This window comes from Dermochelys coriacea, chromosome 5, assembly GCF_009764565.3.
Source record: "Dermochelys coriacea isolate rDerCor1 chromosome 5, rDerCor1.pri.v4, whole genome shotgun sequence".
In the NCBI taxonomy this organism is placed as follows: Eukaryota; Metazoa; Chordata; order Testudines; family Dermochelyidae; genus Dermochelys; species Dermochelys coriacea.
This window is the reverse complement of record NC_050072.1, coordinates 48,451,111-48,474,358: the sequence shown is the minus strand read 5'-3', so window position 1 is coordinate 48,474,358 and position 23,248 is coordinate 48,451,111. Positions and strand designations below refer to the sequence as shown.

General features: G+C 39.1%; 1 protein-coding gene across 9 annotated transcripts in view; it reads right to left on the bottom strand.

Moving 5' to 3' along the window:
* POC5 (POC5 centriolar protein) overlaps positions 1-23,248 on the bottom strand; it is a 43,740-nt gene that overhangs the window by 1,299 nt on the left and 19,193 nt on the right. For 7 of the 9 annotated variants that reach the window (XM_038402037.2, XM_043514369.1, XM_038402039.1 and 4 more), the window contains 8 exons: positions 17,240-17,436; positions 16,117-16,293; positions 11,657-11,761; positions 10,126-10,305; positions 7,442-7,604; positions 3,193-3,311; positions 2,100-2,213; positions 843-1,019 (listed from right to left, as the gene is read on the bottom strand). In XM_038402037.2, coding sequence (XP_038257965.1) covers positions 843-1,019; positions 2,100-2,213; positions 3,193-3,311; positions 7,442-7,604; positions 10,126-10,305; positions 11,657-11,761; positions 16,117-16,293; positions 17,240-17,436 — 1,232 coding nt within the window. The remainder of the gene's footprint in view (positions 1-842; positions 1,020-2,099; positions 2,214-3,192; positions 3,312-7,441; positions 7,605-10,125; positions 10,306-11,656; positions 11,762-16,116; positions 16,294-17,239; positions 17,437-23,248) is intronic. The other 2 variants (XM_038402042.1, XM_038402035.1) reach the window with 1 other exon arrangement.

Here is a 23,248-nt window from a genome sequence, read left to right as displayed (position 1 = left end):
TAACACATCTACAAAAGTTAGTCTAACAGTTCGAGTGTCCGTATAGTCATACAATCTGCATCCAGTCCCCGCCTTCAGAAAAATAAAGCTAATGGCATGCCCCAGGAGCCCCAGGGCCAAAAGTAAAATGGAGCTCTTACTGGTATGGGGCCAGCTCTGGCCCCTCTGGAATGGGCAGGGCTGGGTCAGCATCCCCCAGCCAGCCCATCTGCACTGTCCTGCCTGCGTTGCCCAGGGCTCCAGTGGCAATTTAAAGGGACCAGGCTGCCGCTGCTGTGGCAGTGGCAGCCAGAGCCCCAGGCCTGTAGCTCACGAAAGCTTATGCTCTAATAAATTTGTTAGTCTCTAAGGTGCCACAAGTACTGCTTTTCTTTTATGCTTTAAGTCAGTACATCCTGTCACTACAGCTTTTGGCCCACCCACATTTCTCACTCATTAAATCAAGTTCATACTCAAGTTTTAGCTCCACAATGACTGACTGAGGAAGCATTGCGCCCAAAAAGCTATTTAACCTCCGTTGTGCAGAGGGCACTGACAGCAGTAGATGTACAATGAACCAACAAAGGCTTCTAAACCTATCAAAACTATTATTACAACAGAAGGGGGAAATGAGGGTAGAGTTTAAGTGGTATTATTCATTTCCAGCCCGTATCATTTTGATAAGTACCTTTGTTGCTAGAACACACCCACCAGAAAAAAAAAATACTGCTTATTTACTCTAATAGCGCTCACACGTACCTGTTAAAACAAAGATGAGACCCCCCCCACCCCGATGAACTTTTAAACTACTTGTAGACATGGTGTAACAAGGCAGTTATTACCCTAACATCAGTTGGACTTACCTGAGTGACTGGATGATGCTTTTCTACAACAACTGAACTCATGGGTGGTGAGACTCCCATTACAGCTAAACTACTACAAATTCTGTTCTTTTGTCCCAAATCAGATCGTCCTGTGATTCGAGCAGTGATTGTTCTTCCTGCCTTCTGCTGAGCAGATGTCACTACTCTTGCTACAGGCTACAAACAAACAAGACACATTAGTAGAGATGCCTCCGCACAGTATTTACAATGCAACCAGGCAGCTGCTTTGGTTTATTAGCTACATATGTGAATAGAATTTATGGGTACTGTAGGTAAACTAGAGTGGTATAGAATATTGGTATCATATCAATATCATAATGGTATAGAACAGATTCCATACAGTGGGTACAATTAAAAATTGGTAATGAAAATTTATTACCTGCAGTTACATTTACCATGGTATTTCCCATTCTATATAAAGGCAATGTTACATTTATCATGATACTAGCAAGTACTGTGATGTGGTTAATGACTATCGTGCCGAAGCGTAGCAGACTTCGATCATGAAAGGGCCCTCTTTGTCAGCTTTTTTAACAAATCTAGCAATATGGAACAACTGTAGCTTTACTTTCTGGCTGCAAGCTAGTGACAGCTGTAGGCACCCACATCAGCCCAACAGGGTCCTTGAATCAATAATGTACCAGGTACCAAAAAGGTTACACATAATGAAACTGAGGCATGGCAATTTTTCAATCTTCCATCCTTCCCCAGAGAACTACTGGGAGCAAACTGCCAGATAGGAGTGAGCTTAGCAACAGAGAAGATGGAGGAGGAAGAGAAACAAGAAGAAGGAGTAGGTTAGATGCAAGAGCAGAGGAGGGAATGAGGAACAAATTTCAACTAGTAAGCTAAAAGCGAGGCAGATTTGTTTAAAAAAAAACCCAAACCCAACCTTTCAGCTGTTGAAATGTTAATTGCTCATGATGTGCTGTATATAATTTTGCACAAACGTTTCCTCTCACATCATCCCCATTTTATTTCCTAACCCCACACATTTCTTTTCCTAAAAGCCTTCCCCATTTTTAACTTCATTTAATATACAACAAATAATCCATTTAAAATGAACTGATGCATTTTCAAGTTTCTCTCCAGGACTTTACCTAAACTCTTGGACAAACGCCTCCACTTCATACTTCTGTATGTTACCCCAAATACTCACAGTAAGAAAGGAACCGAGACAGACTTTAATGCCTACAATGACTTCAAATATTAAATCAATTAATTCTAGTTTGTTACCAGTTTTTGAGCTGATGTAATGCCAGATCCTACAGCTGCACTAGCGACTATTACTGGAGAATTTGATTCTAATCTGGTCTGAGAAGTACTTGCGTGGCCCAGATGGGATGAAAACTGTAAATAAATCAAAGGGTTTTATAGAGGAATGAGAACTGTAGTTTGAATCATACTTAATTCTTTACTGAAAATGCAGTTTTATTATTTGATTAGTCTGACACTTCAGTTAGTTGCTGAATTTTATTCTTTACAGATTCTATACTCAAAGCTAAACAGAGTCACATTCAACTTAAAAACCAAAACATTGTCAGAAAGTTGGGTACCTATAGAGATCTGAGTAATATCCAAGATTCTGTAACAAAGATCAGAAGGAAAAAATGTTGACATTTTTTCAGTTTGGCTATTTTGTGTGTAGACAATTTCACTGTTTCCCCTGCTTGGGCGGGTCTTTAATAAAATGGAAAAATGTAACTGTAAACATCACAAATTGTCAGTGGGATCTAAGGGCAGATGTAGTACCTGAAACTATTTTTAATTCAGGTTTTGAAAATGACTAGATTCCAAGTTGGCACTGTCCATTGTAAATAATACATTTCTGAAAATTAGCCTTTAAATTAATGTTAAATTCTATTTTCTCAAACGAAATCAAATTCAGCTTTCATCAAATTCATCAAATTTTTTCCAAACAAGTCTCAGCAACTGTTTTCCACAAAGGTACCTTGGAAAGCAGATTCTGTTTAAGATCATGATCTTCTTTGACCTAAGTAACTAGTTTACAAATTTTCTACTTACAGAATTAGAACTTTCTGAAAAAACAACATAGCAACCGTAACCCAACAACCGTGTGCATATAGTGTTTTATACTATAGTACATGCTGTTATATACAGGTACCTATGTCTCCAAAGTAACTAAGTTCTGACATTTTAAAAAGAAGCTATTTGTAAATTATCTAAGTGCAAAAACATTACTGAAAGTTCTCTCAATGTATGAGTTATTCAGTTTGTTCAATGAAAAAACCTGATGCCTAAATAGCTTAATGAATAAACTTTTTCTACCACCACATTTTTTAAATTCTATTCCTGCTATAGTACTTACAATTTCCTCTTGTAGAACAGTGGCTGCTGTTGGAGGGGGTGGTGAGGGAGGATCAAATTGGGAAGGAGGGAGCCTTCCAGTGGCATTAGTTCCAGGATCTTCTCTCCTATTTACTGGATCTATTATTAGAAACACAGATTAAAGCAACAAACACAGAACCTGGTAAACCCAATGAACACTAGCAAGCCTTAAAGAGAGAAGATGAGTCACAGTAAAACCTTTCTGTTCCTTTGGGATTTGTATATAATCTTATTAAAAAGGATCAGTCTATTATTACATAGGGTTTTATTTCTTTCTCCTCTATTTGAATCCCTCTCTCAGAAGCTTGCAAATACCATGGGCCAGATCCTCTGTTACACCCCAACCCCTTGGTGCTGGTCAGGTGATGCAAATAGGTAGGATTCTGGACATAACTTGCCAATGAAGAATTCCCTAGGCAGAGGGGCTACTATATTAGGTGCCCCACCCCAACCTTGGTGTAGGGAGCATGGCAACAAAAGGAAGTGGCATGTTGGAGCCCTGCTGTATTGGTGTAAGATCACTTAGGGACACTGCAACAGTAGGGTAAAGTAACTAACTCGCATGAGAATTGGCCTGCTACAAATTCAGGGAGCCATAACCAGCTCCCAACACTCTGCACAAAGCAGAGGTCAGGGAGAACGAAGTCCAGTACCTTTTCCAAACAGGTTTTGTTCTTTTCTTTCAGAACACATAGTTTCTTTAAAACAGCAAGCAGGAATATGGTTTTTATTTATTGACTTCCTTGCCCTCTCTAAAAGCAGATTCACAAAGCTGAAATTTTCACTATTGGTAGTGCTAGGATAGAAATTTTGATCATTCTATAGACTATAGTGACCCCATGTGGCAGTTAAAGTTTTAGAACAACCTAACATTACTACTTTAATTTTCTCCTATATATATTCATTTCATAATATTTGCTTTTATGATGTTTTTTCTAGAAAAATACAAGTTTAAACAAGTCAATAAGCAGGACATTTCCGTTAATACAATAATCACTATTGATGTCAGAAGAAGAAATGAAAATGTACAAGGATTACTTTTTGCTTTTAGTTTAAGATATGAAAGGGCCAGTGTATGACCATAGGACAAGTGTATACTAATTACAAAAATAACCTAAGAAGTGTTTTTTGTAATGACATGCGTGAGTTCAGATGCTTTGGATTTCTTTTTTTTCAAATATACAGAGAGAAAGTATAAAACTTGGATGGATTTTCAGACCTATCTCCATCAGACCCGAGTGCCATACATCCACACCAAGGGGAAAGGGAGAAGTTTTAATTAAAACAGTTTAAAAGTCATTTCTGTAGCTGATACTTGTCTTGAAAACAGGAGTTGTGCATAAATAACTGATCGCTGATTTTTGGCCTACGGTCTTTGAAGCTTTCAAATTCATAGATTATAAAGCCAGAAGGACCACTGTTTATCATCTAGTCTGCCCTCCTAAAGGAATATGGTCAACCCTAATGCTATTCTGCCACTCCCTGCTTCACTATAGAACTTCTGCCTCGAATCTTCTCCAGCCCCTTCCAGCATGGCCTCCTGGTATAATTTTAGAGAGGTTTTCTCTCTTCCTATCTCACAGGTGTGTACATTTGTAAATACCCTCTCACTAATTACTGGGAGACCCACTGAACTACAAAATTTTGTTAGCCAACAAGTAAACAAAAAAATTGCTTGCTGAATAGAAGAAGAAAAGAAGTGTGATAGTCCCTTTCTACTGTTCTGGAACAAAGCTAAAAGTTGAAGTACCTAACGCGGCCCTTAAACTTTTATTCTCAAGTTCCACAACTGCAAAAACTTTGTTAAAATATAACCCAGCTAAGAAAATTTAGAAGACTTAAATGTCTGTGATTCCAATTAATACTCAGAGTAGTCAGTTGAATTGTGCTTTAAAAAAAAAAACCACGCAATTAAAAAAATTAATCGCACTGTTAATAATAGAATACCATTTATTTAAATATTTTTGGATGTTTTCTACATTTTCAAATATATTGATTTCAACTACACAGAATACAAAGTGTACAGTGCTCACTATTTTTGATTAGAAGCATTTGCACTGTAAAAAACAGAAATAATATTTTTCAATTCACCTAATACAAGTACTGTAGTTGAAAGTTGAACTTACAAATGTAGAATTATGTACAAATAAAGTCCTGCATTCAAAAATAAAACAATGCAAAATTTTAGAGCCTGCAAGTCCACTCAGTCCTACTTCTTGTTAAGCCAATTGCTCAGACAAAACAAGTTTGTTTACATTTGCAGGAGAGAATATTGCTCAGTTCTTGTTTACAGTGTCACCTGACCGTGAGTTCTCGTGGCACTTTTGTTGCTGGAATCTCAAGATATTTACATGCCAGATGCTCCAAATATTCATATGACCCCTTCATGCTTCAACCAGCATTCCCGGGGACATGGGTCCATGCTGATGATGGGTTCTGCTCGATAGAATCCAAAACCGTGCAGACCAACGCCTGTTCATTTTCATTATCTGAGTCAAATTCCACCAGCACAAGGCTGATTTTCTTTTTTGGTGGTTTAGGTTCTGTAGTTTCTGCATTGGAGCGTTGCTCTTTTAAGACTTCTAAAAGCATGCTCCATGCCTCATCCCTCTCAGACTTTGGAAGGCACTTCAGATTCTTAAATCTTGAGTCGAGTGCTGTAGCTATCTTTAGAAATCTCACATTGCTGCCTTCTTTGCGTTTTGTCAAATCTGCAGTGAAAGCATTCTTAAAATGAACAACATGTGCTGGGTCATCGGAGTCTGCTATAACATGACATATATGGCAGAATGCGAGTAAAACAGAGCAGGGGACATAAAATTCTCCCCCAAGAAGTTCAGTCACAAGTTTAATTAACGCATTATTTTTTTAATGAGCGTCATCAGCATGGAAGCATGTCCTCTGGAGTGATGGCCAAAGCATGAAGGGGCTACGAATTTTTAGCATATCTGGCATGTAAATCACCTTTCAATGCCGGCTACAAAATTTCCATGAAAATGCCTGTTCTTATTTACAGTGTCACCAGAAAGTGAGAAGAGGGCAGCATTATCTCCTGTAAATGTAAACAAACTTATTTGTCTTAGCGACTGGCTGAACAAGAAATAGAACTGAGTGGACCTGTAGGCTCTGAAGTTTCATATTGTTTTATTTTTGAGTGCAGTTATGTAACAAAAAAAAAATCTACATTTGTAAATTGCACTTTCACGACAAAGATTGCACTACGGTACTTGTATAAGGTAAACTGAAATACTATTTTGTTTTGTTTATCATTTTTACAGTTCAAATATTTGTAATCAAAAATAATATACACCAATTTCAATTACAATACAGAATACAATATATATGAAAATGCAGAAAAACATCCAAAATATTTAATTTATTTCAATTGGTATTCTATTATTTAACAGTGCAATTAAAACTGCAATTAATCACGATTCATATTTTGATTTAATCATGTGAGTTAACTGTGATTAATCAACAGCCCTTAAAAAAAATGTAACAAAAGTATAGACTATTTTGGTACCAATACAGAGCATTCATTTTGACCACCCATTACACGATAATCTCTAAGTAGGTCCCTGAGATTCTGAAAACGTAGTACAGTAGGTACTACTATGCACTACATACACCTAAGATCAGGTGGTAAATGAGGCAGAGATCATATTCTACCACCCTGCTCTTTGCTATTTTTCTTTTTCTTTTCCTTATTTGTTGTATCACATCTCCATTTAGATTACTGTATAAGCTGTTTGGAGCAGAGACTGGGTCTTTGCTAATTTCTATGAAGGTACCTAGCACACTTTTGGATGCTCAAAAATAAAATTAAATAATTATTAGCTTCTAAAAAGTGACAATAAATGTCTAAGACTTTAGCATCCCGAAGCACAAATGAACAAGATTAGAAGGAAGAGGGAAAGAGCTGGCTGGAGAGTGTATATCCCCCACACGATCACTACAGACTTGCTGTATTTTCAAAGCCTGCAATATTTTCTGAAGAATCAGCCAGCCACGGGGGTATTTGTTACTTACACGCCTCAGTAGACAGCTTATATACATATTAAGTGCATTTTTTTAAGCATGTAACAAAGCTGATCCCATGGTAAGTTTGGTGTTGTCATACTCCTATTTAAATCCCCAAATTAAAAATAAAGAGTAAACTAATCCAAATGGCACTGTGAGCAATGCCATGCAGTGATATATTTTTACTTTACTTTACTTTTAATACTAACCATGATCTGTCCTACTTTCTTTGCCCTGAAACATGGTCATTGCTTCTAGATTCAGTGCACACACACCACGCATAAAGGCTTTTTTCATGGTGCCTTCATATTGTTCCCTTTCACTATGCAGTCTCAGGATATCAGCTTTTGCCTCTTCCAGAGTAACATTTAACTACAACAAACAGATAAAAACCAAAGAATTATTTTTATACACCTGTGAATACACAAAACCCCCATATTATTCATTCAGCTTTAAAAAACCACTTTACTAATTTCTCAGTGTAATATATTCCCTCCATGACTTTGTTGTTTTAGAAATAAGATTAAATATAGATCTCTCAAACACAATTGTTTGAATACCTCAGTCTAGAGTACGTACATGGCAAGGATGGAAGCCACAGGTGCTACCATACCCAAAAAGACTAACAGTCTGTGCAGTCCAGTATTCAGTCCCAACCATGATTAAAACCAGGAACTTCCAGGTCAAATCCTTGTAATGTATTTAACTGTGTTATACAATACCATGGTATGGCGGGGAGAAACACAGCAAATACTTCTTCCTGACCCCACCTAGAGATCAGTCTAACTGTATTTTATAATTTTATCTTTGCTCCTGTAATGTAACCCCAGCTTATTCTTATTAGCATGGAAGGCCATACTTCCATGAATTTCCTCAATTGCATCCACAAACACATCTATCATTTTACAACCATTTGCAAAACACAAGGTCTGTGTTGGTTAAGGACAGATTAAGTTATACATGCATAAAGCAAGGGATTCTGATATTTTTCCTTCAGTTACATTTTCAAAATTAATTGTTTTCAGGCAGGATTTTCAAAAGCATCTAAGTGACTAAGGAGTACAAGTCCTCTTTGACTGTGCTTTTTAATTTCTTTAAATTGTAACAATCTTGAAAAGTAATATCACAGTGGTCTGATGTGTGATAGCTACCTTAGCTTAAATTTTCACACATCTTCATTGGGATGAAGTTGAGAGTTGTAGGGAAAATATTTTAATCAACTTTTAACAGAAAAACAGTTATTATACAAAGATTTCTGTTTATACAATATGATAGACTTGCTCATTCGCAATAATAATCTTGCATTTCTATAGGACAGGGGCGGGCAAACTTTTAGGCCTGAGGGCCACACTGGGTTTCCAAAATTGTATGGAGGGCCGGTTAGGGGAGACTGTCTCCCCAAACAGCCAGGTGTGGACCGGCCCCTGCCTCCTATCTGACCCCCCCCCCCGATACTCGCCCCCAACGGTTCCCTTGGTACTCCTGCCCCATCCAACCTCCCCTATTCCCTGTCCCCGACCACTCCCGGACCTCCCACCGCCGCCCCATCCAACCCCCCCTCCCTCATTCCTGACTGCCCTGCCAGGACCCCTGTTCCCTGCCCTCTGACCCCCCCAACCCCTATCCACAACCCCAAACTCCCTTGCCCTCTATCCACCCCCTCCATCCCCTTACCTGGCTGCCTGGAGCACCAGTGGCTGGTGGCGCTACAGCCGCGCCGCCCGGAGCATTGGGTCAGACCGCAGGTCTGCAACTGCGCTGCCTGGCCCCCAGAGCATGGCGCAGCACCCTGAGGCTGTGGGGGAGGGGGAACAGCAGGGGAGGGGCAGGGGGCTAGCCTCCCAGGCCAGGAGCTCAGGGACCGGGCAGGAGGGTCCTGCGGGCTGTAGTTTGCCCACCTCTGCTATAGGACGATCCACGAGAGGATCCGAAAGACTTTACAAACATTAATGAATTAAGACTTACAGATACCACTGTTAAGTAGATATATATCATCCCCTTTTTGCAAACAGACAAAAGGAGCCAACAGATAAATGTTAAGTGACTCATCTAATTTCAAACATAGATTCTAGTATCAGAGGGGTAGCTGTGTTAGTCTGTATCCACAAAAACAAGGAATCCGATGGCACCTTAAAGACTAACAAATTTATTTGGGCATAACCTTTCATGGGTAAAAAACCCACTTCTTCAGATGCAACATAGGTTCTGATTTTCCTCTCTGGCATAAGTGTAGAGTAACTTCATTTATATTGGTATACAACTAGCACCAGGGCCGTCCCTAGCCATTTTGGTGCCCTACACAGCTCCCCCGTGGGGCTCCAGGCCTCTGTGGACTGGAGGCCGGGCTGGCCACTTCCTGTGGGAAGTGGAGTGACCCAGTCCCAGCCTGCTCTGTTCCCCTGGCTTCCAGGCTTGGAACCACCTCCCAGCTGGCAGTGCAGCTGGAAGCCAGGGGAGCGGAGCAGGCTGGGGCCAGGTTGCTCTGTTTACTGCCGCCAGTGAGTGCAGGGAGCCCGACCCCTCCTGCAGTCTTGCAGGGGCGGGGGCTTTGGGGAAGGGGCGGGAAGAGGTGGAGCTGGGGCAGAGCAGGGGCATGGGTCATGTGGAAGAGGCGGAGCAGGGGCTAGAGCAGCACGCAAAATTTCCTGGTGCCCTATGTAGCTGTGTACTTTGCATATGGGTAGGTATGGCCCTGACTAGCATAAGTGACAGGTGACTCAGGCCTAGAAAGTTGGAATATATAGCAGAGCTACCTACATAACCCAGATCTCCCGATTCCCAGTCCTGCAATTGGTAAAGGTTTCCTGGAACTCTGAAGAAAAGCAGTGCATTTATTTAAAAGTTTGTTTAGTAAGAGGCACTTAAAAAAACCAAAACAAAACAAACCCCTTACCTCTGCAATTTTAGCTTCATAATCCTTGGAAAGCTGAATACAGACTTCCTCAGCCCTTGACTGACAGGCTTTTGCTACTTTCTCTTTCCATCTTGCTTCACTAAGAGAGCGCCAAGAAGCCCAAACCCTCTTCATCAAAGCTATCTGGAACTGTCTGTCTGCCAGTTTATTTGCATATGCCTTAAACAGTAAAATATTACCAATTTATGTATTTCCTATTTCTTTATTGAGAACTATGATCATTAAAGAGATTATAGTCAATTGTTTTGTAACATTAAATGGATTATAGCATAACAGATTATATGAAATATTGTAGTTTATACTTTGTTTACATATACTTTAGCTGACACACCACACACATACTGCTGCCACTTTAGAAGTGCAAGGTACTTGTATGGAGTTACCGCAGCAGCATATGAACATATGCTATACTGCATAGGAGCTATGCAGTATAGCACCTGCAGTCACAATGGTAGCTGGAGATTCACATGTACCAGATGTCTTTTTTAAAATAATTGAGTTCTCTCTCTCTCTCTCTCTCACACACACACGAGGGATTGGTACCCTTTTTAAAAAAAAAAAAAAAAAAAAAAATCAAATTATATTTTAAAAGTACCCGACACTCAAATATTTTCTAAAATGGTAACAGTAGATCCACTTATCCAGTCAATCAGTGAGATTAACACAAAAAGAACAAGCTGAAGAAAGGCTGAGTAGCCAAAAGATGTCCGCACCAGCCTCACAGCTACCAGCAAACTCTAGGTGGGAAGGGAGAAGAGAGAAAACGCTCCTCCCTTCCAGCAGCCAGAGGAGTTGTGTGTGATGAGGAGCTTCAGACTTCTCAAACACCATCAAAAACCTTAATGAAAAATGGAGCCCAGAGAGTCCTTACTGACATGTTGGGGTGAGAGAGGTTTGGGAATTGACCCTGAACAGTAGGGCCTTTCATCTTTCATGTCAGTAATTGGCTAGTAGGTTTAGTTAGCTGACTATCAGAACTTCCAAGATCTGTGTAAGTGTGGCTGACAGATGTTTTAGGGCTGAGGAAGAAGTGTGGAGACACCAAATATAGGGAAGGAGAGGACACCACCACAGACCTTAATTGCAAAACCAGCTCCAAAATCAAATGGTTATAAGAAATGCATTTTTCACATTTCACATAAAAGCAATGGCTTCTGTGACAGGATTTTAGAATGAACACTTTTATTCGTGCTCTTGCAGATACTGGGAAGATCTCATCCTTACTAATATAGGTCGTAAATGACACTGTGATCAGCTATCAGGATAACTTTCTAATTAGTGATAAAAAGGGCATAATTTTGATTCACTTGTCCCTGCTATGACTATTTCTGTAAGTATGGTGTAATGTTCTCTTTTGAACTGATGCTCTTGAACTTATTCAATATTTTGTCACATAACTTTTCTATTTTGAGGTGTCATTTCTTTTGATTGTAACAAAATCTGCCGTAACTCTGATCCTTCTCAGTTCAGAGGCTTATCTACCATCACATCTTCTGTTTTCCACACATACCTCTTGTCTGGCCTCCACGTGCTGAATCCGCCACCGTGTAAATTTTTTCATTAGCTCTATCCTCTCCTTTTGCTTGTCTATCGCATGGGACAAGTTAGTGATTACCTGCCAAAATATTTATTAAACAGAAGATTTAGATAGATATTTGTATGCTCTTTGGGGAATGAATGGAAGTTTACTACCTGGATGAGTTATTTATCATTTTAATGAAATACTTCTAACAAGCTTTCTACTGTGTCTTTTTCTTAAAAAAAGAAAAATAAGTTCAAAATCAGGTATAAAATTAAGTCGACTTCATCATTCAATGACATTGATACACTCAAGTTTTTACACTGTATAACGTCTATCAAAATTAAACTGTTATCTTCTACTATATCTGCAAACGTAGGTCATGAATGCTACACTGCAGCATCACTGAATTAAAAGGAAGCAAAAACTTAACACCACAACACAGCAAATCAGAAACAATGATTTGTATTACTGAAAGTTTGGCAAGGGGATAATATACTTGCCTGCCTCACAGAAGAATTATGGAAATTAGTATTTGAAAAGATATACTAAAGGTGTAAATATCTGTGGTAATTCAGTGGTTCCCAAAATTTTTACTTAGGTGACACACCAATTGCCTTTTATCTCTTTTTGTTTTGCAGTCCACCCAGGGGCCAATTCCAAATTCAGGGCCAAACCTCATTAGTGCTACAACCATAAGCACTAGGTCACAACACTCAGAGGAGGGAGCCAGGCCAAGTCCCACAGGACAGGAGCTACCACTGCGGGGTGAGTTCACAGAGGTGGGATTGCTTTTCATGGCCCCAGGCCTCTTTTGCACCAGACCAAATGACCCATCTTGGAACTGTTTAATAATTGGGCTGACAAATTTACCCTAACTGTGAGCTTAATTATAAGAAGATATGAAAGTTCATAAGATGTTACAATAACCTACAACAACAAATGTTTATTGAAAACAACCTGACCTACTTTCTATCATGAATATTATAAACAGGTGCAATAGAATCAGACCAAAAAAACCCCCAAATTAGTCCAAATAGAAAAGCCAAGTTGATATGATTCATGGACTATGCTGAAATCATGTTTGGTAAAAAACAGAAGACGTGGAACTGGAAAGTAATGAACCAAAATTGGTATGTCAAATATTAGGCCTAAGTGGTGGACAAAATAATGAAGGAATGGGCTATTCCATCCCTCACTCCCTTTGTGTGTCCTTAAAGGAAAGTTTTGGAGGAAAAATGGAAGAATAGATAGATAGAGGCTACTTAAGCAAGCTTCACCATCATGGTTGCCACCGCACACCGTCTCCTCAGACCATAGGGTTTTATCATCCTACTCTTGAGGGATGTCCTAACTAGAACAAGCCAGAGAGAGAGAGAGCGCGCGCGCCAAATGACATTGCCACCCCTGCCAGCTCCATCTTAATCCCAGCCACCACTTGAGATGAAATGGGACTTTAACAGCAGCAGCAGCTCCAGCCCATCTCAACTAACTTCTTCTCTTTTCCCCAAAAGGACCATTGTTACCATCTTTGATACCATTTAAGAGATAGTCAAACAGAGGAGGTTTTCCTTTTAAAACTCTCTCTTCAGCTAAAGGGAAAGGGAACACCACCTGTTGTTAAACTGAAAGCCTCACTTAATTCTTCCCATTTCAGAAACTTTCATTGTTTTTCCTTCTTTTCTGTATCTGTAATAAAGATTAGAAGGTACTAAGCAGGTAAAGGTCTCTGTATACCAAAACCCAGACCTCATTTAACACTATTTAATGCTGGACAGTAACTGTGTTATGTTAACACGTTTGGCCCATTTATTTAATCTAAATAATACAGCAGGACCCACCACTTGGGAAACACTGTGCTATTAATAATTTGCTACATTACTGCCACTTTGGAGGACAGGATTAGAATTCAAAATGACCTTGATAAGTTGGAAACTGGTTGGAAACCAAGAAAATGAAATTCAGTAAAGACATGCAAAGTACTACACTTTGGAAGAAAAAATAAAACGCAGAATTACAAAATGGTGGATAACTGGTTAGGCAGTACTACGGCACAAAAAGATTTGCAGTTATTGTGGATTATAAATCAAATATGAGCCAAAAGTGTGATGCAATTGCAAAAAAAAAAAAAAAAAAAAAAGCAGCAAATATTCTGGAGTTTATTAACAGGAGCATCAAATGTAAGACAGGAGGCGATTGTTCCGCTCTACCTGACAATGGTAAGGCCTCACCTGAAGTAGTGTGTCCAATTTTGGGTGCCATACTAAGAAAGATATGGAAATTCTTTCCATCTGTAAGGCTAGTCAAGTACTGGGATAAGTTTCCAAGGGAGGCTGAGGAATTCCCATCACTGGAGGATTTTAAGAACAGGTTAGACAAACCCTGTCAGGGATGGTTTGATATAGTTGATCCTGCCTTGATATGGACTCGACGACCTCTCAAGGTCCCTTCTAGTCCTATATTTCTATGATTCATTCCATTAATGTACATTTATCATAGAAGTAATGGACAGGAATTGCTTTGTAATGAAAGCACTTACCTAGTGACTAGTGCAGTATTCCTATACCTCCATGCAGAATTTAAACTCATGCTGTAGTGATTGTAGTTTGCAGAAAATAATAATTTAAGAAAATTATGCCTTTTGAGGCAAGTTAAGTTTAGCTCAAAAATACTAAAAGCAGCAATAATAAAAGCCTATTTGAAATATCTTAAGGCTGATCCTTCTTTAGTTTTTAAAGATTAGCAATTCATAATGTTGCATTTTGTGAAATCTACTTCGGTTAAACTGCTTTGTTCTGCCTGAGTGTCATGGCTAATTTTAGCTTTTTGCAATTTCAGTGTAAATGCTGAACTGATGTAACTTTACAATGTAATTGTCATGAAGTGTTTACAAGTCAATTAGAAAACAAAACTGTTTTTGCATATATTTTATTTAGTAGTTTACAGGCTATTTGATTTTCATGTTGGCAATATTTTTGCCTGTTATTGTGTTTACAGTGGCACATATAGCCACTACCAACTTCTTAAAACTATACAAGTTTAAGGCAGTTGCTGTAAATGAAAAACATTAAATATTTCTTGCTATTAAGACAGAAAATCAGTGATAGATCTTTGTAAGGTTTTTAAGACTAGAGCAAGAATCTAAATTATGAACAATTTTTATTTATGAAATTGGTAGGTGATTACTACTTGAAGTTTAAGACTTTGTCAGTCTTGTTAGGAGAAAGGTTAAAGCAGTAAACAATTTAGGTCAACCTCTAAAAAGGCCTATGGACCAATATTTTAGAATTCATTCCACCAAATCATGCACTGAAGTGAGGAAGCAGAACACCACCCATCTACAGCTAAATCAAAATATGCCATTATCATTACACAGTTAGCTCCATAAAGGATACTGATAGACATGATTTGGTGAGGAAGAGTTAGTCTTGTAGGGGTAGAGATGTTAATATTGTAAATGCATCACCAGCAATTCCAATACATTCATATTAGTGCTATACAAGTATAATTTTTGCATTGAATTACTCCATCTGGAACTAAATATATCAAAATGAAATACATTGGAAGGATTATGGGCCTGACTGAATGCAAGTGAAATTCCACCAGCAAATACAGGATTTGTATGCAGTTGCAGCAATTGAATGTACATGGTCTGCGTAACTGGGCTCAGTGTATGTCCAGTGAATCCAGGGAGTGTACTTTTACTCTTTCTACATACTATCTTTCAATGGGTGTTTGTGAGTATTTTCAAAATAAATGGTTAAAATTCAAAATTCAGCTGAAGTGTTCTCAAGTGAAGGTTTTAAATGCTATTATGTAGAAGAGGGGATTAAAGTGGCATATGATTGCAAGATTCCCACAATTCCTACTCTTTTATACCTATCTGTATAATACTAGTTGAATTCAAAACAATTGGTGTAGGTGCTGCAAGGAAATTATTACTCTAAGAGCACAGAACCATAGTGCTCATTTTATATCAGATTATGCTAAAATAAAGCTCCCCCTAAATATGCAAGAGATTTCTTCCCATTTGAAAGATTATGTGAAGACCCATCCTATCTACACAAAAAAATTAAAGCCTTTAAACCAACTTGGTTGTAAGGGATGAGGTAAGTGGAAGCGATTTGTAATTACTAATCCAAAACAGTGTGATTTTCATGGAAGAGAAACCATAAATTAGGGACAAAACAGTAAAATTTCCCTATTAGTATTAGAGAATGCACAGTAATTATGTGGTTTACTGATAATGTTGTTTGAGTCTACCCTTGCTAAAGTTCATCCTGATTGGCTTGAAATACCCTGATGCTTCTTTCTGACTAAGCAAGTAAGTTTAGAATGTATAAATTACCTATTGCAAAATGAGTTCCTGATGTGAAAGTACAATTAAAGAAAGATTCAAATCTCAGAGAGTTCTAAAAATAGAAGACAGAACAGAATAAGAACACTGTTACCTCATCCTTTCTGCCAATGGAGATTTCATAAGTATGTAGCAGCTCTCTCAGGTTCTCCATCTTATTGTTCAGTTGTCTCACATGTGCAGCATGTTTCTCTTTCTCTTGTCTCATTTCCAGCTTGTGATGTTCAATAAAAGTCATTTTCCATTTTCTGAGTTCAGTCAGAACATTTGTCTGAAAAGGGTAGCACTAATTAAACTAGAAAAATTATCCTCTCCAAGTCTTTTAATCCTAGAACGCATGGCAGCTAATCAGACAGACAGCAAAGTTTACACTGAACCTTGCATGTACAACTTTGTCCAATTACCAGACACATCTAATTATGATAACTTAAATACAACATTTAATTATTAGACTACTAATAAAAGCATGCAAGATAGGAGGAGGAGAATCAAATCATGATCAATCTACTAAGAATATTTCATTTTGGTGCCACAACCAGTGACACTGGAAAAGTATCATTTTAATCTAGCCAGTGGAGCCAACAAGAGAGTGGAGAGGAGCTTGGGTAACTGAGCACCAAGAGGAACCACCCCTATAGGGCATCCAGCTCCACTTAGAGCCAAACTCAAAGAAGTCCAGCAGAGCCCATTGATGTTACAAATTCCACTGAAAAGGAGCCAATCCTGAGAAATCCAACAGAACATGAATGTGCAGATGTTTAAAATATGACCCATTCTACTGTGACTGGAGTCTCATTCTGGTGTCTCAAGTGGGTGGAGCTTGGTTGCAGGTGGGAGATGGAAGAATACAACTATTGCTCCACCAATTCCCATTTGATCTATGTTTTCGATTGGCAGTTTTGATCCAGCCTGTGCACATCCACAGAGCTTGAAATTTAAGGATCTTTCTGGGACCAAAGATACAGACACACTTATAGCTTCCACTGCATGAACAGAACTGATTCTTGGAGTATTTAGCGTTTGCTAGTCAAAGGCAAGCAGATTATTAGTCCATCTCTGTGCCAGTCCAGTAGGTTTTCAACTGCTTAGCTATCAAGCAACAGAAGTTGCATCAATTTCCCAATATAGTTAGATTATATTTTCTCCTGTGCTTCTACCAATGCCACAATAGTCATCTGCTCAATATAAGAATATTACATTTAGCACAAATTTAATACCTTAAGACTTCCACTCCAGAGATCAAGTATGCTTTCTATCTGGGTCACTTTTTCATCTGAAATAGTTAATTCAGTCACTATAGTCTCATCAATCTCTTTTGGACCAGATGAGGACCCTTGTGAAGAAGTCTCTCCTGAACGAACAGGGCAAAGTCCTTCCATGTCTGCCCGAGAAGGTCCCTTTACTGGTGTTAAAACTAAAAATAAAACAAAAAGGTTAAAAGTTGATTCTTTGAAGGGTTTAGCTGTTGAATATTCAGGAGGCAAGTCAGAAGTTGGGTATACAAAAGCCCTATGTCATCAGAAATCTTCCTTCACTATGCATGTAAACCCTACTCAAAAGTATGTCTACACTGCATCTGGGAGCATGCTTCCCAGTGCGGGCAGACAGACATACTAACTCTGCTCAGACCAGCACACCGAAAATAGCAGGCTAGCCAGGGGCAGCCCAAGTGGCAGCTTGGTCAGGCCCCCACAAGTACACACCCCTGTTCAGACATCCTAGGTACGTGCTCAGGCACCAAGCTACCCCCTGGCTATATTGCTACTTTTAGCATGCTAGGTCCGCTCAAGCTGGGAAGCACACTCCCAGCTTCAGTGTAGACATATCCTAAGCGATGAAATCTGTAAAACAGCAGTTGGCTGATAAGTTTTACTCTTAGAAAGAATGAACTATGCTTCCCAAGTCAAAGTATTGTTCTTTTTAAAACCAGAAACTTTCAAGGTCATTTATGCCAAAACATAGCACTGTTTACGGACCAAGTGAATTTTCTAGTGTTGAGAAACTATCTTTACAGGAAACAGAAAGCTTCCCTCTACTTGAAAAACTTTTCAGAAAATCATGTCAAGTGGAGTTCCATTTAAACATTACCCTCACCATTTTCTGAATCATTTCCCCAGGTTTCATAATACAGCAGAACCCCATTTATGAGGTTAATGAGGCTTTTTTTTTTTGAGGACTATTATATCTGTACAAGACTCTGAAAAATAATATTAGTATTAGTGTCGGTTACCTACTCTCAGTCATGCAGACTCAAATAGATGAAATTTGGGGAAAAAATACAATAAAAAGAGGTATGACTGACTCTCACCCTGATACAAGGCTTGATTTAAAATAATTTGAAACTTAAGAAGCCAAAGTTTTGGCAGGAATTCAGTATATAAAACAAATGGGATAAACAACAATCTTGGGCACTCTTAAACAAAACAGCCAAAAAAGTTAGTATGCAACAAATGTAAAGGGGGCGGGGGGGAAAGTACTTTGATACTGAATTTGCTTGAATTCATTGCTGACAAAGGTAAATAATTTAGTAAAAAAAAAAATCAATAAAATTAAACATTTAAACTCAGATTAGCATCTGAAATTAAGAATTAAAGTCTCTCACACTCCAAGGCATAAATTAAATCACCAACTTGGTTTAGGGAGATATACATATTCCATTATATGTTTTTGCATGGCTTGCCAGATGTCTTTTATTCTGCTTTCACATTACTCTAAAGCATTTCTTGTAGGTAACGATTAGAGACAGGATATTAGGCTAGATGGACAATTGGTGTACTCCTACATTTTAGTAGTAGTATAGGTTTTTAGCTTTGATTTTTATTTAACCGTCACTGCAAATAGCCTATCCCCATTTACCTTCCTTTTCACTATATAAATGTATTTATACAAATTATATATACACATTTCCAAAGTACATTCAACTTTTGCATTTTTCTTGGCCTTCCAGATCGGTCATAACTGCCCAGCTGCATGATTATCAAATTCTTTCAATTTTTCATGCTGTCGTACCCCTATTCCACCTTTCCCAATACAATGATTGCCCAATACTACTTCTGCTGCACACACCTTTGCTTTTGCTACATTAAGCTATGAACATTAAAAAGGTAGAAACTATTACTTTCTATTCCTAACCTGCAATTTAACAGACCCCCTATAAAATCAATAATCTTTTAGTCATTACATTCCCTGTAATGCTTGAGATTTAACAGGGACAGCAAGTCATGCCAAATACACAAGTGGTTACCTACACAGGAAACATATGGAAGAATATTATACTTGCAGTAGGAGAATGCTTATTACTTGAGAATAATTCCACCACCTGCTCAATCCTGAAAAAAATATACCTTCTATCCTTGTCATCATAGCTTTGCAAACGGGGACCGCTAACAGGGAGTTTGAGAGGGAGTTCTCCAGGTGAAGGAGGAGCAAATACAGGACCCTTGGGGTAAGTGGCTGTCTGTAGTGCATGTTTGTGGGTTACTTGCTGTGTGCTGAGCTTGTGTTTGTCTGTCTGTTTATTTGAAGGACCATGTGCTGTGGCCAGCAGTTGGAAGCTGTGAGCTTCTAAACAAGGTTTGAAATCTAGAAGCCTCTGTTCTTTGGCTGAGCCTTAGCCAGGGGGTGGAGCTATCAAGAAGGCCAGGGCTTTATAAAGCAGTGAGCAAGCAGCCAGGGAGCTTTGCAACCAGGGACCATTAACAGGGAGTTTCGAGAGGGAGTTTTGGAAGGGGAGTGGAAGGGGGTGAGGTACACTTGCCATTCTTTAAAACCCTTTAAACTAAACTATAATCAAAACTTCTTGATTTAAACAAAAACCCTATCATTAACCTAGGTAGCTGTAGGAGAAAATGCAGGTAGAAGCCCAGCAGCAGAGTGGAGGCTATCCTGTTTATTGCGCTCAGTTAGCATGAATGATTGCTTGTTCTGTGGGCGGGTGACATGTGTGTGCATTCGGTGCAAGGAGCTCCTGGCCCTCAGAGACCGTGTATGGGCTTTGGAGGCCAGAGTGGCGGAACTGGAGGAGCTAAGGGAGGTAGAGAGGTATGTTGATGAGGCTTTTCAGGACACTGTAGATTTGTCCCACTCTGGTCCGACAGCCCCTGCACTGTTAAAGAGGATGAAAGGCCCAGAGAAGGAGAGCAGTCAATGGGAACAGAGGGAAGCCTTCCCATAGTTGGGACCCTCCTTCCAGATGATGTTGGGGTATCCTCTCACACTGAGGTTACCTCTCTTGGAGAGGGAGCACCACTCATTAGGAAAAGGCAGGCGTTAGTAATGGGAGATTTGATCATTAGAAACAGATAGCTGGGTTTGTGATAACCGGGAGAACCGTATGGTGACTTGCCCGCCTGGTGCGAAGGTTGCGGATCTCTTGAGGTATCTAAATAGACTTACATGTAGTGCTGGGGAGGAGCAGGTGGTCGTGGTACATGTAGATACCAATGACATAGGGAAGGGTAGAAGAGACATCCTGGAGGTCAAATTTAGGCTGCTAGTAAAGAGACTGAAATCCAGGACCTCTACGGTGGCATTCTCAGAAATGCTTCCAGTTCCACATGCAGGGCCAGGTAGAGCTTTAGAGCCTCAATGCATGGATGAGATGATGGTGTAGAGAGGAGGAGGTTACATTTATTAGTAACTGGGGAAACTTTTGGGATAGTGGGAGCCTACACAGGAAGTATGGGCTCCACCTAAACCAAAGTGGATCCAGACTGCTGGCACTTAGTTTAAAAACTGCTCTGCAAGCTTTTTAATGTGAAGAGATGAGGGAAAGCCGATTGCTGCAGAGGCACACGTGAATTGGACAGAGACTTCTCTTAGAGGAGAGTCTATTGGTAGAGATTCTCTAGGTTTTAGTCAGGAGGAGGGGACGGGGAAAGGGGAACTATGCAAACATGAGGATGTTCGTTAAATAGAAATTAAAAGGTACAGTGACTGGAGTGAAATCCCTGCAAGCTGCATGGACACTTTTCAAAGACACCATAATAAAGGCTCAACTTAAATGTACACCCCAAATTAAAAAACACAGTAAAAGAACTAAAAAAGAGCCACCGTGGCTTAACCACCATGTAAAAGAAGCAGTGAGATAAAAAGGCATCTTTTAAAAAGTGGAAGTCAAATCCTAGTGAGGTAAACAGAAAGGAGCATCAACACTGCCAAATTAAATTTAAAAATGTAATAAGAAAAGCCAAAATGGAGTTTGAAGAACAGCTAGCCAAAAACTTAAAAGATAACAACAAAATGTTTTTTTAACCACATGATAAGCAGGAAGCCTGCTAAACAACCAGTGGGGCCCCTGGACGATCGAGATACAAAAGGAGCACTTAAAGACGATGAAGTCATTGCAGAGAAACTAAATGAATTCTTTGCTTCAGTCATCACAGCTGAGGATGTTAGGGAGATTCCCAAACCTGAGCAGTCTTTTGTAGGTGAAAATCTGAGGAACTGTCACAGATTGAAGTGTCACGAGAGGAAGTTTTGGAATTAATTGAGAAACTTAACAGTAACAAATCACCAGGACCAGATGGCATTCACCCAAGAGTTCTGAAAGAACTCATATGTGAAATTGCAGAACTATTAATGATGGTTTGTAACCTGTCCTTTAAATCAGCTACTGTATCCAATGACTGGACGATAGCTACTGTAACACCAATATTTAAGAAGGGCTCTAGAGGAGATCCTGGCAATTACAGATTGGTAAGTCTAACGTCAGTACTGGGCAAATTAGTTGAAACAATAGTAAAGAATAAAATTCTCAGACACATAGAACAACATAAATTGTTGCGCAAAAGTCAACATGGCTTCTGTAAAGGGAAGTCATGTCTTAGTAATCTATTACAGTTCTTTAAGGGGGTCAACAAACATGTGGACAAGGAGAATCCAGTGGACATAGTGTACTTAGATTTCCAGAAAGCCTTTGACAAGGTTCCTCACCAAAGGCTCTTATGTAAATTAAGTTGTCATGGGATAAGAGGGAAGATCCTTTCATGGATTGAGAACTGGTTAAAAGACAGGGAACAAAGGGTAGGAATAAATGGTAAATTTTCAGAATGGAGAGGGGCAACTAGTGGTTGCTAGGACCAATTCTATTCAACTTATTCATAAATGATCTGGAGAAAGGAACAAACAGTGAGGTGGCAAAGTTTGCAGATGATACTAAACTGCTCAAGATAATCAAGACCAAAGCAGACTGTGAAGAACTTCAAAAAGATCTCACAAAAGTAAGTGACAGGGCAACAAAATGGCAAATGAAATTTCATGTGGATAAATGTAAAGTAATGCACATTGGAAAAAATAACCCCAACTATACATACAATATGATGGGGGCTAATTTAGCTACAATTAATCAGAGAAAGATCTTGGAGTCATCATGGATAGTTCTCTGAAGACATCCACACAGTGTGCAGCGTCAGTCAAAAAAGCAAACGGGATGTTAGGAATCATTAAAAAAGGGATAGAGAACAAGAGGGAGAATATCTTATTGCCCTTATATAAATCCATGGTACGCCCACATCTTGAATACTGAGTACAGATGTGGTCCCCTCATTTCAAAAAAAGATATACTGGCATTAGAAAAGGTTGAGAAAAGGGCAAATAAAATGATTAGGGGTTTGGAAGGCTGGGTGGGGGGAGATTTTGGAGGTCCATCATATTCTCTTATATGAGCTGGGAGTTCAGGCCCACTGGGGTGCCCTGTTTACATTCTAAGCACATTATCAACTTTTAAAAACAACATTCAGGGAGAGAATTTTGTTAAGTAAACTGCAAATGTGGAATATAAAATGGGTCAGTATTGAGGACTGATAGCCTAAAGAGAACTCACTTCTCAACTGTTTGGAGACGAGTCACCACTGTACATCTCTGCTACAAGAAATGTCTTGTTCCAGTCTCTCAAGTTTTCAGATCCAATTAACTACACTGATAACACAGAACAGGAAACTAAATGTTAATTTTTAAAATTCCAAAGCCTCTGAACTCTGGATTTAACAGCACAGCATATTTTATTCTGAGTAGTTTTCTTATTTGACTGGAAAACTATTTATTGTGAAAACTATTTTAACAAAGGTTACTACAATTTAAGTTCTACATCTACAGTGTATCACTCCTGCAGAGCCACACTCATCAACTTGAAATGCATGCTTCCGAAAGTCATGCAACTATTTGAAAAAAATAGTAACCAATGGAGCCACCTACACACTTACCCCTCATACAAGGCTGTGTTCTAT